The following is a 14446-nucleotide window of genomic DNA, read 5'->3' on the forward strand; positions in this document are numbered from 1 at the left end:
TTATACAGTTCTCTAAATAGAGAAGACTGCTTCAGCAGTGGCTCCCCTTCCAAGTCTGGTAACCTGCTGAAAAAAAAATTTGAGATTTTATTTTAAGCTACAGTGATAAATTACATCTAATTAACAATGCACGGGTTGTGTGCCCCATTGGGTAAATAGCAGGTAACCAAGCATTTGACCACAACCTCACAAATGATCTGATATTTGCTGCCATTATTTAAATTATTTCACTTACGTCAGAACAAAAAATCTCTAATGGAATTCAGGCTTATAAATCCCAGAATACCCCAGCCAGCATGGGTACTAGACTATTGGAGTTCTAATAATAAAAAAAAATCCATCATAGTTTTTCTGTACACACATAACATCCCCAGCACATAAGCATCATCTACAGAGACATTCACTCCACAAAATTTTATCGTATACAAGTCTTACAATACCAATTATTGATGGTGAAATAGAACTCTGTCTTAATCTGGGTTAGAAACTGATTTTCAACCAAGGAAGCAACACGAGGATTAACACAGGGAAGTGTGTCCATGAATAAAATAAATAATGGTGTATAAAAAGGTAATGAAAAAAAAAACGAAAAGAGAATCTGGAGGCTTATGAAAGATAGTGACTAGAAAACAAGACAAGTGGCTACGAAAGGCAGGTGTGACAGACCACAACAAAAACTAATTCTGGAACAGAATGAGAATGAACAAGAACAGGAAGAAGGATGTTGAAACATCCAGACAAATCAGCCCTTGGGAGTTCTCACCTGCCAGGTATAAGGCTTTCACATGAGAAGGCTGCAGGACTTCGTGGAATATGATAACCGATCCAAGATGGCCCTCCAGAGAGGTAGGACAACCCCACTCGCTGTCTTGAGTTCCTGCTGAGATCAACTTGGTGATGACTTCCGGCTTCCCTAGAAGCCCGCTCCAGCCACCTGGACTGAGAATCCCACCGAGGGAGGTCCGATGAGGCAACACAGGGGATGAAAAAGGTGGGTCTGGGATCTGGGATGGTGGCGGGGTGGTGGTCCTTTGGCCAGCAGAACCAATGCAGCATGATGTGAAAGGCTAGAAAACGTCATCCAAGAGAAAAGGGGTAATCAACAAATTAGATAATGTTGAATTTATTTATTGATTTATTGGTTCATTTTTAATATAACAAAAACATAAGTAAACAGAATCACAACTCAAATATACAGTGTAACCCAGGGGTCCCCAACCCCCGGTCCGTGGCCCAGTGCCTGTCCAAGGCCTGAGCCAAACCAGGCCGCAGAGACAGACCTTCTGCCCCCCTGCGGACGCACCACCCCGCACAGCTGGTTTGCACATGCGCACATGCTCTAGCACGCCCATGCGAGCACCACACCGCCGTTTGCACATGAGTGCACGTGCCCCCACGTGAGCGCTGTGCTGCCGTTTGCCCATGTGCACGAGCGCACACATACAAGCACCTAATTACTACTCCACATATCACAGGATAACACCCTGTTACTAAAAACAGATTTGGAGACTTAGCTTTGGTGAGCACCAGTACAAGCAGAGTTCTGGTGACATACTGCTGAGACTTAAAGAGGAAATGGTTTTGGCTACTGGAGGTGCAGACTAACTGTCAGAAGGACCGGGGGGGGGGGGAGATAGCTAGGCACTTGGGGATAGAAAGAGCAGTCAGATTTGTATTTTAAACAATTGTGACGGCTTTTAGCTAATACAATAAACTTGAACTTGGAATTTAGAAAGAACAGTTTCATAACTGTATTTGTACTAAATCTGAACCAAAACAATAAAGCCAAAGCCATCACTGTGTGAAGATCTCTAATTGTTGGTAAGCATTTGGCCTACTAAGCTGCTGCTTTAAATCTCTGCGGCACATTAACCACAAATTAGTGTATCTCCAGTCTCTTCCTTTGCATTTCTTACTAGCCTTTTAAAAAAATATCGATGGTATTTTTCACCATTTTAATAGAGAAGAAGGAATGTATCTTTAATAAATAAATGAAATAATGAATATGAACAAATGCACACTAATTTCATCTGGTTGATGTGAATTCAACATGAGAAGCAGAGGCCATAAATATTGCCACTAAGATCAATATAAAAATAATCACATTTTATTCCTATGTACAATATATACAGTGGTGCCTCGCTTAACAGGCGCCCCGTTTAACGACGAAATCACATAGTGATGAAGATTTTGCGATCGCTTTGCGATGGTCTGAATGGGTTTTTTTTTTGCTTTGCGATGATCGGTTCCCTGTTTCTCTTACCGATCATCGCAAAGCGATGATTTTAAAACAGCTGATCGGCAGTTCCAAAATGGCCGCTGGAAAAAAAATGGCCACCCGCTGTTTTGCCTTGCTTTAGAGGCACCGAAAATGGCCGCCCTATGGAGGATCTTCGCTTTAAGGTCAGTTTTAAGCCCATAGGAACGCTTTGAAGGGGTTTCAATGCACTCCTATGGGCTTTTTTAAATTGCATAGCGACAAAATCGCTTAGCAGCGATTTTTGCTGCACCAATTAACGTCGCTATGTGAGGCACCACTGTATTCCAAGAATCAGTACGGATAATACAAAGCCACTTCTTAATCATTGGTATATTTATTTGTTATTTTAAAATTTATTTTTCAAATGTTATTTTAGAATCATTCTCAAGGTTGATGAACATTCACACATGCTGCCATTCCCTGTAAAACAACTCAATTTAATCCTTTATAAGCAACTTGATTTTTCACCACTTCATATATATATATATATATATATATATATATATATATATATATATATATATATATATATATATATATATATATATATATATATATACATACACACACAGTGGTGCCTCGCATAACAAGCACACCATTTAACGACGAATCCGCATAGCGGTGCGTTAAACATTGCGATGTTTAAATAAGGTAAACATCGCATTGCGATGATCGGTAAGCGTTTTGCTTACCGATCTTCGCATTGCAATGTTTTAGAACAGCTGATCGGCGATTCCAAAATGGCCACCGGATCAAGAAAATGGCTGCCCGCAGTGTTTTTGCGCCGTTTCCTTGCTTACCGAGGCGGCGAAAATGGTGGCCCTATGGAGGATTTCCACTTAGCGGTGAGTTTATCCCCCTTAGGAACGCATTAAACGGAGTTTAATGCTTTCCTATGGGGTTTTTTCCCCCTATAGCGACGTTTCCGGATAGCGACGATTTATCCGGAAGGGATTATCGTCGCTATGCGGGGCACCACTGTATACACTTTTTTCTCTAGTGTTTTCCAGAAGCAAATAGAAGAATGCAATTCACCGGCCAAGAACAAGCACTTGCTCACATCTGGCTTTTGCTAGTGACTTTCAAAAACAGCTGCTTCAATGGTGAGTCACATTCCTGTCATATTTCATCACAATATTTTGTTGCTATATATAAATATATTTCTCAATTTGCAACATGAGATGTTCTCAGATGAAACCAACATGTGAACAAATATAAATAAATATTCTTCAACAGACTTCTGTTACCTGTGCAGAAACAAATATTAGTGATCATCAGCATTAAACTAAGGCCACAATATTTTTTTAAAAAGTAGAAAATGGAATTGTTAGACAGAAATGTTCAAGTATGATTTTTTATTATCATTATTTTAATGCCCCAGTGTCTCCTGCCTGAGTCAGCTGCCACACCCTGCCAAATGGAAGAATCAGGCCTGGTGGAAAGCACTACCCAAGCACACTACAGTCATTCAGCTTAGACATTTCCAGGGCACACCTCACAGAAACCACGTTCTTACAGGTGAGTCAAAGTCTAAGTGACCATTTCACTTGTGTTCTAATTTTGGCAGGTGCCTGATTATTATACCTAGGGATCCTTATTCTACAATGGTAATGCTGAAGGATGGAAGCATGACAGAAGGAGAGACTTACTTCATTCATGGCAGGAAATCGAAGTGGTGCTGAGATCTTCTGCTGCCCATTTACATAAATGTAGACAAGGCTTTGACCAAATGGCCTTTTCCCAGGCATATGAACAATGGTGATATTATGCTGTTGAGAAATGTGATATTGCTGTTTAGTTGAGTGGGTTGTCATAAAGTCTATGGCAGGGGTCCCCAACCCCCAGTCTGTGGCCCGGTGCTGGTCTGTGGCCTTGGCAGGACCAGGCTGCGGAGACAGATCTCCTGCCCTCCCACCCCCCACGCACACACAGCCCACCCACCTGAATGCATGAGTGCCCCGCTCATCCATGCATGCGCACAAGCGTGCCCCCACACACTTGTGAGCGCACTGCGCCCATCCACAAGCACAACTCACCCACCCGCGAGTGCACCCCCGCCCATCTGTGAGCATGGGGGATGCCCCACTCCCCACGCATGGACCCCACCCTCCCAACTGGTCCACGGTTCAGAAAAGGTTGGGGACCACTGATCTATGGAACAGTTACAGGTAGATAACAACTGCTGGTTTCCACAGCTAGGAAAACATAACGCTATCATCCATCTCCACACTCCAAGGAGTGGGTGGGTGGGAAACACCACAAGACCAGATTCTTAGGTCACACACCCAGCTTTAATTACTCATTTATTTTAGTCATATTTCATCTACCCTAGAATAAGATCAGGGTGGCACATGCAGTCTCCTTTCCCCCACAGCCATCCTGTGAGGTAATAAGGCTAAGAGAGAGGGAGTAGCCAGTGAGTGTCTTGGCTCCATGGGGACATCAATTCGGATGTCACAAATCCTGGTCCAAACCAGTACACAATTTGGCTGTAAGAGGAAACTAAGGTTGACTGACGGCCTGCTTCATTCATGCACTGCTGCAGAAGACAAGGAGCAGTACAAGAACGAGGCACACAGGCAAAAGGGTTCTGTGTTTCTTCACTTGTTCAGCCAAGCTGATTATCCAAACTGGACCAAGCTAATTGCCTTGCCAACTAAATCCCAGCACCTCTTCATGGAGACCCAAGTTCACCTTTTTAAGGGCATATCCGTGGCAAACGGAAATGGCCCATCTTACCCAGAGAGAATCACAGAAGCAATGGTCCGACAGCATCACAGTAGCATATTCCCTCTTTGTGCAAACAGCGACCACAAGCATCCCTGAACAGGTAATGAAGGCCTCAAAGCCCATCCCGCTAGCTGTAAAAAAACTGAAAAGATATGTTTTTTTTAAAGGCATGTAGATAATCTCCTTTGAAGAATAAAGAGAGGAAGAGGTTTGTGTAGATTGATGGGCTGCCTCTGTCTGAAGAGCTGGATGGACAATTCCAACTGCCTGTTACCAGCAGTGAAGCATTAAACCACGCTCCCAAAGTCTGGTTGTAACCGGCTTTCAACTTAAGAAGGTACCTGGCAAGCTTTCACCATGCATTTTTGGGACATGAATTTATAATTTTTCGACTGGTTCATGCCTGAAGAAGTGAACTTCAATTCACGACAGCTTGTACTGATGGTTTGATTTTTTTTTTAAAAAAAAGAAAAATGGGTCTAATGAATGTGTCAGCTTCTCATGCATTTTTTCTGAAGAACACACTGGCTGAAACCCAGTAGCAAGTCACAACCAGAGTAGGCCCACTGAATCAATGAGGATCAGGTGAGTCAACTCCTCTGTGAGTTGCATTAGTTCAATTGGCCTACACTAGCTGCAAACAGGTTTTTGAAAAGGTAGATGGAGAAATGCCACAAAGCTACAGAGACATGCCTCTACCTCCCCACACTGTCATTCAGAATGAAGGCCCTAACTCTGTTGTGGTTAGGCTTAGTCATTCAGAGTAAGAGAGAGAGAGAGAGAGAGAGAGAGAGAGATGAGACTGAAGAGATAAGACAGACAAGCCCTTGGAGTCCCCCCTGAGATAGAGCATGGTCCAAGTGGGGGAGTCTCACTCAAAATTTAGGACGAAGAGTGCCCTTTGCTCCTAATGCATTCACTCAAACATGCCCCCACACACCCCCTCACCCCATCCAAACACTGCTCCCTTCAGCTGCCCAACAAATCATGGACAGCTCCAGAAAGAGGAAGTTGATCCCTCACTTTTCCATCTCCAAATCTCCATTTCCCTTACTTTGCTGAACAGTTCAGAAACACACCCACCCCTTCCCTGCTGCTAAGCTGTTTTTCAGAGCACAGGGAGTAGGAAAATAAGTAGAAAGATGGTTTCTTTGTTGGTAAGAAACAAAGGCTACTAGGCAAGAATATGTCACATTGATGGGTGGATGGGGAGCACGTGGGCCAAGGCTGAAACTTTCCAATTCCTGATTCCGAGGGAGGGCAATCTTTATCTTTGGATACCCAGGGAATGTTACTTTTCAAGACACAGCTCTGTATCGATTCTGATATCTCCCACACATTATCTCTTAGGCTGTGGAGTCAGTGATTCTCGGGCAGGGGTGTCCCCTATCAGCACCTGACATGATATTATCTTCTACTGGTGTCATCCGCCTTGCGTCCTTTTTTAAGGAGAAAGGCAGAATTAAGAAAAATATTTTAAATAAATAAATCCTTTTGTAACGGAGGTTCCTACAGGCTCCAGCATGAAATCTTGGCCTGGGTCCTTTTGCTTTCACAAGGCAGGGGCAACCCCACCCTAAGATTTCTCACCCATCTTTTCTCAATACATACATTGTGGGCAGAATGGAAGTTTCTGCTCTGCCACTCCATTCTGCCCATAAAAATTAAGCAGGCTCAGATGAGAATTACGGAAAAAGCTCCTTAAGATTTAGAGACATTCTTTACATTAATTTCAATAGGTGGCACTCTTCTCTAACATTATGGCATTAAATTCCCAGCACTAGGGAATGCTTTAAGTGACAATATGAATATAGGTCACTAATCCCTTCCAGCCATTTAGAACGAAAACAACAAAAATACAATCTATACTAGTGATTTACTTTTTTTTTTTTTTAAGGGAAAGGGAAAGCCAGCTGAGCACAGAGAATTTCCTTTGCAGCTCAAGTTCGGTCAGGTTTTAGAGAAAGAAGTAATAATAGGAGCAATAGCAACAATAATAGCAATATATCTGTGAAGATTCTCAGTCATCTGGATGAGGTTATCTGTAAGTTGAGTCATGGTAACTGGACTTCTTTCTTATTAGGCTGAAATGTTTCACTACTCACCCAAGGACAAAGGATGGGGGGTTTGAGTGAAAATCCCCCCTCCACGTCCTTTATCCATCTAACAGCCTATTCAAACCAGGGGGAAGTGAAACCAACATGGACGATATATCAGGGGTCTCTTACCAACTCTCCTCAGACTGAAGAAGCTGCTTGGATGAGTAGCGAAACACTTCATCCTAATAAGAAATAAGTCCAGTTGCCATGATACAACTTCCAGATAATAGCAACAAACTTTGGTATTATTATGGTACAACAACAGACTTTGTACCATACAGGGGACCACAAGATGCTCGAGAACATGAAGACCTTTTGCCCTATCTTTTATGTACTGTTTACAGTGTTCTTCAACTCCATGAGACATCTATGTAAAAATAAGGTAGAGCTTGTTTGTGGGCATTATGCCTCTTCAGAACAAGAATTAATGCAACCTAATGTGCTGGAGTGGAATGCTCTTGTGTTATGTTTAGTCAACCAGCCATGCCTCTTTCTAAAATACTCAATTTAATCCCCTCCTTTAGGGTTAAACCATCATTCCACATCCACCAAGTGTAGTCCATCCTCCCTGATCTGTGAGGTTCACCCTCCTCAGATTTTTCCATTTAAATAATTTTTGCACTTCTGTCAATTTCAGAGGTCCCCTAAATCAGCTAATTCCTCCATCTCTTGTTTAGGTCATGCCATTTCAATTGATATGGACGAAGACTCAAAGAACTGAACTCTTTAAGTCTGAACGACTAAACCAGAAATGAAAAACTTTTGACCCTCCAGATCTTACCAGAATATAGCTCTCATCATCCCACTCAAGATCCCTGAAGCTGATGGGTTCTGGAGTATAACACCTGAAGAGTCAAAGTTTTCCCCATGCCTCAATCTTTTCCCTCTCTATACAGTGGGATTTTGTATTTGCTCAAAACTATTTCCCACCAAGTCCATCTTTTGGCCCAGCAGTCACTGGATCCCTACACATAGGGGTGCCTTATTTGCTCTGTGTCTTGCCTACTGATCCAAGCTCTAGTCAACACAGTGGGTCCTGGTCCTCCATCATAAGTTACACAGCCCAGTAAAGAGAAAACATGTATCAAGAAGCTATTAAGCACATAAGGCAAATGCTCCATCCAGTGTGGCCTGGAGTCTCTGTTGGTGTAGCTTTGTTACAGCTAAGCAGGTCACATAACCCTATCTAAGGATCCTCTAAATAAACTATCTAGCACAAGAGAAGGGAGCGGTGAGTTTTATTCTGTACAAACATAAAAAGGATGCTTTCAAACTTCCCTCTCTCACTCACTCACTCTCATTCTCTCTTTCCATCTAGTTAAAATGTACATATTCTTTTTTCATTTAACACTCAGATCAACATCCTTACCTACACAGTCAGCCCAAGACATTTCCCTATGTGAGGCAGAGGAGCAAACAAGGCCGGTACACAAGCCAACATGCATCATATCTGAAGCAAGTCAAATTATTTTGGCCCTTGAGGCTGAAAAGCCCACACCACTTCATCCCATGCCTGGCAGCAAAATAACAAACTAGCAACCTGTTGTTGTTTCATGACACCCCAAATTGCAGTCTGAGGCAAGCACCTCATTCTGTCTCATGACAAGGCTAGGCCCGTCTCCTGGGATACAGAAAACCTGTATTCAAAACCATTCAAGAGCATCCAACCATTCTTCCACATTTCCTCCCTTTCCCAAATTCATAGGTTCTCTCTTCCCCAACCCTACAGCAAGATTATTTGACTGGGAACAATGTGATATGCTAAAGTCTTAATTATACTTTCATTAAGGACGTGGTGGCGCTGCAGATTAAACTGCAGAATCCTCTGTGCTGCAAGGTCAGAAGACCAGCAGTCGTAAGATCGAATCCACACGACGGAGTGAGCTCCCATCGCTTGTCCCAGCTCCTGCCAACCTAGCAGTTCGAAAGCATGTAAAAATGTGAGTAGATAAATAGATACCACCTCAGTGGGAAGGTAACGGCGTTCCGTGTCTAGTCGTGCTGGCCACGTGACCACAGAAACTGTCTACGGACAAACGCTGGCTCTACGGCTTGGAGACAGTGATGAGCACCACACCCTAGAGTCGGACACGACTGGACTAAAATGTCAAGGGGAACCGTTACCTTTACCTTGATACTTTCATGAGATCAAATTCTGTGAGGATGCAAACAGGCATAAGTAGGCCGAAGAAGCATGTAGACATATGCAGGCCACCAAGCCAATGCCATCAACCTAGGGCTTTCCCTCCAGGCCACCACCATTGTAGTCATACCTGTAGAGTTGTTTCCTCTTGCCACCCTTGTTGCTGGCACTGGGAGTCACTTGGTCCTGGTCCAGGCATAGCCAAGCACTGAAAGCAAATGCAGATCCCGGCCATTTCTGAATAGGTGGCACCGAGATGCCTGCCATGCTGTGGGACAAGTCAAAATACTGCAAGGCATTGTCCAGGCCTTGCTTTCGAGCCATCGTAAGAATGGCACGCATCACTGGGACAACGTAAGAGTGTGCCTGCTTTGGGTCATTAATCCTCAGGAGCCTAATTAGCTGGCGGAGTTCTTCAGAGCTCATAGACTGGCTCCCCAAAGAACCCAACAGGGCAATGAGGTTCTCGGCGCAGGCTCCATGCAGCTGGGAGTGTTGACCGAGTGTCTCAATGATGCGCATGACCATGTTCGTATTGACGCAGATCGCCCGGCTCTGACGGTTAATGCAACAAATCCGCTTTAGCAAGTTTGAGATGAAGACCTGAAGATCACAGGACTCCAGCTCTGGAAGCCATTGAATCAGCAGCAATAAGGGCTGGACGTTGCTGATGCCGAGAAGTCCAACAGCTGCGTGGTCACCCTCAACCGCCTTGGTGGAAAGGAAAATAGAAAAGCAGATCAGAGGAGTAGAAACGTAAGCGAAGGATTGTGCTATGTCCCATCCAGTCGTTGAAAAGGTTTTCAAGGTAAATGAAATATTTAGGGAGTGATTTACCAGTGCCATCCCTCTCCCATGTCTTCCCATGGCTATGTAGGGATTCAAACCCAGATCTCTTAAGTCCTAATCAGTCACTCTAGCCACTACACCACACAGGACACCTACAACGACAACTACATTTCAAGCAACTGAAAATATGGGCTTTAATGTATAAATGTTTACGACACCATAAATTCCATTAGCCTTTAAAACGCCACAAAACTTTTTAGCAACCTCAGACTGACACGTATACGAAGTTCAAAACAAGCAAAAAGCCTCACCATATTCAAAAGTTCTTCAAGTAGCTCCTGTGAAGGTTGACCCATCGATTTCAGCACCTCAAATATATGGGCATAACCAATTCGTTCCTTAAACACTTCCTGGAAGGTAAAATTAGCATTGTTTTTAAGTAGTAAACAGCCTGTACATTTATCTTTATTCATAAATTTTATCTTAAAAGACTTTGCTGCATCAAACAATAAAAATTACAAGGTTGCATTTCAACTTTTTATCTGGCAGTAAATATGTGATAAAAGGAAGCAAGATGCTTCAACACTTTTGCATATATATTTTTTCTACAGTTATTCCAAAACTGGACACAATTCTAATTACTAAAAGCCAAAAGTAAATGCTTCAATGTTTCAAAAATCCTCAAAATTCAAGCCACAGATGAAGGAAGAACTTTTTCCTCTATTATATGCACAGCTAAGCAACTGGTTGACTACATCACCAACATGCTGGGCTAAATAGTAACTGAGGCTGGGTCTACACATGCAGCAGAATAGAGTGGCAGAATCAAGTGTTCCACTTCAGAAGTGAGGGGCAACAGTTCTAACTGCCCCCCCTTTAACAAAAAAAAATCCCAATTCATTTAAACAGAAAATTAGGTTATCGGGAAGAAAGTTTCAGACACTGTCATTTGCTTGTGATACTGTTTTTTTAAATGCACAAATCAGTGACAGAGAGAGGAACATTCAAAAAATGTGATTTCCTCGCTCACAGACCAAAAGTGCCATTCTAGCTCTGCAGCTGGCCTGAGAAGAACAGCATCCTTGCGCTGCCCAAAACCCCTCATTCATTTGTTTTGGCTATCAGAGATCCTCAGCAGAGGCTAGCAGCATTAATAGAAAAAGAATTATTAGCAGAAATCATATTGTGCACCTCTCAATAAGTCAAGGCTTGCATGTGAAGAAACAGACTACAGTCCATGAAAGCTTATGCCAAATAACTCTTGGTCCTTCTCAAAGTGCCACTAGATTCTTGGTTGTATGGTTAACCAGGATTTATTGCTTTAGATGGGGAATTATATGGTGGCTGGTCCAGCAGGTGGTGGCTTTTCTTTTTTCATCATTTCTGGTTCATTCTCCCCCCACTGATCTTTTCATCATCTCCTGTTTCAAACAGCATACTTATTAAGCTATGTAGCATCAAGATGGAACTGAATTACAGCAACCTTAATAGGACTTTCAAGTATGTGAGAGAGTTAAGGAGTGTTTTTGCCAGTTCCACTCCCCCAGTGAGTTTCCATGACTGAGTGGGGATTTGAACCCAGGCCTCCTTAGTCCTAGCTGTTGTTGTTTCGACTTATTTACTAACCCATAGTGCTAATGCACTCTCTGGGTGGTTTTTGATTTAATTGTGCAAACAACACTTTGCCGCCCCTAGTGAGCCAAGTACTCATTTTACCAACCTCAGAAGGATAGAAGGCCGAGTCAACCTTGAGCCAGCTACCTGAACTCATTGGGATCAAACTCAGGCCATGAACAGAGGCTTGAGGGCAGTACCCATTGTGCCATGGGGCTCTGTAGTCCTAGTCCATCACTCTATCCCAGTGGTTCCCAACCCTGGGTAAATATTGCTTATATACTGCCCCATAGCACTTCAAGCACTCTGTGGGCAATTTACAAGTTAATTATGCAGGCTACACATTGCTCCCCCCCCCCATGAGCTAGGTACTCATTTTACCGACCTCGGAAGGACAGAAGGCTGAGTCAACCTTGAGCCAGCTACCTGGGATTGAACCCCAGGTTGTGAGAGCACAGTTTGGGCTGCAGTACAGCGGTTTAACCACTGCGCCATGAGGCTGTGCTAGGCCAGAGGTTCTGAGCATTGCACTCCAGCATGTGAAACACCACACTAGGTATTCTTCAGGCAACAAGGCCACAACAAACTACCCACTCAAACTGTGGTTTGTGGCTGGTTAACAAGCTACTACAGCTTTTTAAGAGAGGATGCCAGAAGACTATGGGTGAAGACTTTTGAGGCGGCTAGGCTAACCTTAGCAGCTGGAGACTTGTACATCAGTGCTGTGAGGGCTTGGATAGCTGACACTGCCAGGCGGTCCAGCTGTCCTTGAAACACCTGAAAGCAGCAAAAGACATATTACGTTCCATATATAGAGACACAGACCTTGCCTTGTTCAGGGGCACACCCTACCCCTCTTCCTTCTGTCAGGTTGAAAACAACAGTTCATTCGCATGCTTCCCAATCATCTTCCCACAAAGGCACGGATTTTGTGACACCACAATCTACAAAAGGAGAGGGCATGAGAGAAGGGTAGCCACATATTTCAGAGAAGTAGAAGACAAGGATGAGGAAAGAAGCATTCGTATGTATTCATTAAGACAGGTCAACTGACCAAGCTTCCTCATGCTTTACATGGGCAATCTCAGGAGGGAGGGACATCCATTCTGCTTCCTGGCAGCCAAACCTTTCATGGAACCATTGATTTATTCATAGCACATACTCTGGCACATGAAACCATCTTCACAAGCAGTAACTAGAGATCATTCCTTGTGTTTGCACAGTCGGCTGCTTTAGTCATTTATTAATCTCATAGTTCTTTCCTTACAAGGAACAACATTAAGTCTCTCCTCTTAGAAGAATCTTTGAGTATCTTCACATTACAGGCGGACAATTTTTGCTATAAAAAAAACCCCCTAAGGCACCACTGAAATGGCTCAGTCTGTGAACCGGCACAGTAATACTGTGAAAATAAAGGTCATTTCAGTTGCAGTACATAAAAATTTGAAACATGAATTTGAAATAAAAGGCAGATGTTTGGTGAAATCCTTCATATGCAACAAACACCAAGCCGGGTTATTAAGAGATTAATTTAGGCAGAGCTGGTGTTTTCACCAATGCACTGTTTTCACCTGTTTATTCATTTTGCACCAGAGCCTTTCTGTTATTAAAATCCCTGGGTAATTTGTAAAGAAACAATAAAATAAGAATGGTTGCATTGGATTTTATTGTGATATCATGGGAAGCATTAAAAATAAAACCGATCCATTGCTCCCCACTTTCCAGGTTCAGTCTGTCCATTGTAATGTGAACATTGGGTTTGGCAACAGAATCAAGACATCAAATCCAACCACACAGATTCCACAAAGCCCCAGAGCCCAATACACCACCGTGCTCAGACAAATAAAAGGGTGCACAGAAAGAAAGAAGGTGGTGGGAAACTAAAATAAATGAAATCACCAAATTTATAGTATTGAAACTGGAGGTCTGTTCCTGGACTTCACCTTCAAGATTTACAATACTGCCTTTTGAGGACTTTTCAGTTCTGAAGCCTCAATTCTACCTAAATTGCGGTTTTCAGATGATGAAAACAGAGACATATTCGGGATGCAGACTGTCTTGTTACTGAATCAGAAACCGATCTAGTTATTTCAAGGAGGACATCTGAGGTGAAGTTCAGGAAATGGCTCAGTCCACTGATTGCCGCTGTGCTTTGGCTTCCACTAAAAGCAAAAATGGAGGCTTGCTGGAGATACCTGTTCCTGATTCATTTCTGTCAGCAATTGGTTGGCAAGGTCTTTCTCATTCTTGTCTGCCCCCTTACCGCTAGCACTTAAAAACAGCTGTTAAAATGGGAAGATAAGAATATTGTAACAGGCACATTCAATAGTTCACCCGCAGCTGACACAATAAAGGCTGGGGGGAAAGGGTAGCAAATGTAACAAAAATCTCACCGCCAGTAAGTTTATACAACAAAATACTGTATTTTTCTGTGTATAAGACTATACTTTTGTCTAAAATCTTTAGACTAAAAATTGAGGGTCATCTTATACATGGAAGCAAGCTGAGGAGAGCACAAAAACAAGTGGAGGGGAAAGCAGGGATCAAAGTGATCCTACAGGGCTTTGATCCTTGCTTTCCCCTTCACTTGCTAAGCCTTAGCAAAAGGAAAGCATGGATCAAAGCGCTGCAGGATTGCTTTGATCCGTGCTTTCCACTCTGCTTGTTAAGTCCCATGGGGCTTAGCAAAAGGAGGGCGAAAGGATCAAAGCAATCCCTTGGATGTATAAGAGGGAAAGGGATCAAAACGATTATGCAGTCACAGGATGGCTTTGATCCCTTTCCCCCTCCTTTTGCTAAACCCTGTGGGCT

General features: G+C 43.1%; 1 protein-coding gene across 3 annotated transcripts in view; it reads right to left on the reverse strand.

Annotated features, from left to right (window-relative positions):
* Positions 1-14446, reverse strand: part of NBEAL1 (neurobeachin like 1) — a 129080-nt gene that overhangs the window by 57013 nt on the left and 57621 nt on the right. For 2 of the 3 annotated variants that reach the window (XR_013538261.1, XM_020810337.3), the window contains exons 11-17: positions 13831-13917; positions 12329-12412; positions 10333-10431; positions 9363-9943; positions 5000-5132; positions 3910-4029; positions 764-1067 (exon numbers count right to left, since the gene is read on the reverse strand). Coding sequence is in view for 2 of the 3 variants with exons in the window: in XM_020810337.3 (XP_020665996.3) it covers positions 764-1067; positions 3910-4029; positions 5000-5132; positions 9363-9943; positions 10333-10431; positions 12329-12412; positions 13831-13917 (1408 nt within the window). In the remaining variant the exon portion in view is untranslated. The remainder of the gene's footprint in view (positions 1-763; positions 1068-3909; positions 4030-4999; positions 5133-9362; positions 9944-10332; positions 10432-12328; positions 12413-13830; positions 13918-14446) is intronic. The other variant, XM_020810339.3, reaches the window with a different exon arrangement.

This window comes from Pogona vitticeps, chromosome 1 (assembly GCF_051106095.1).
Source record: "Pogona vitticeps strain Pit_001003342236 chromosome 1, PviZW2.1, whole genome shotgun sequence".
In the NCBI taxonomy this organism is placed as follows: Eukaryota; Metazoa; Chordata; class Lepidosauria; order Squamata; family Agamidae; genus Pogona; species Pogona vitticeps.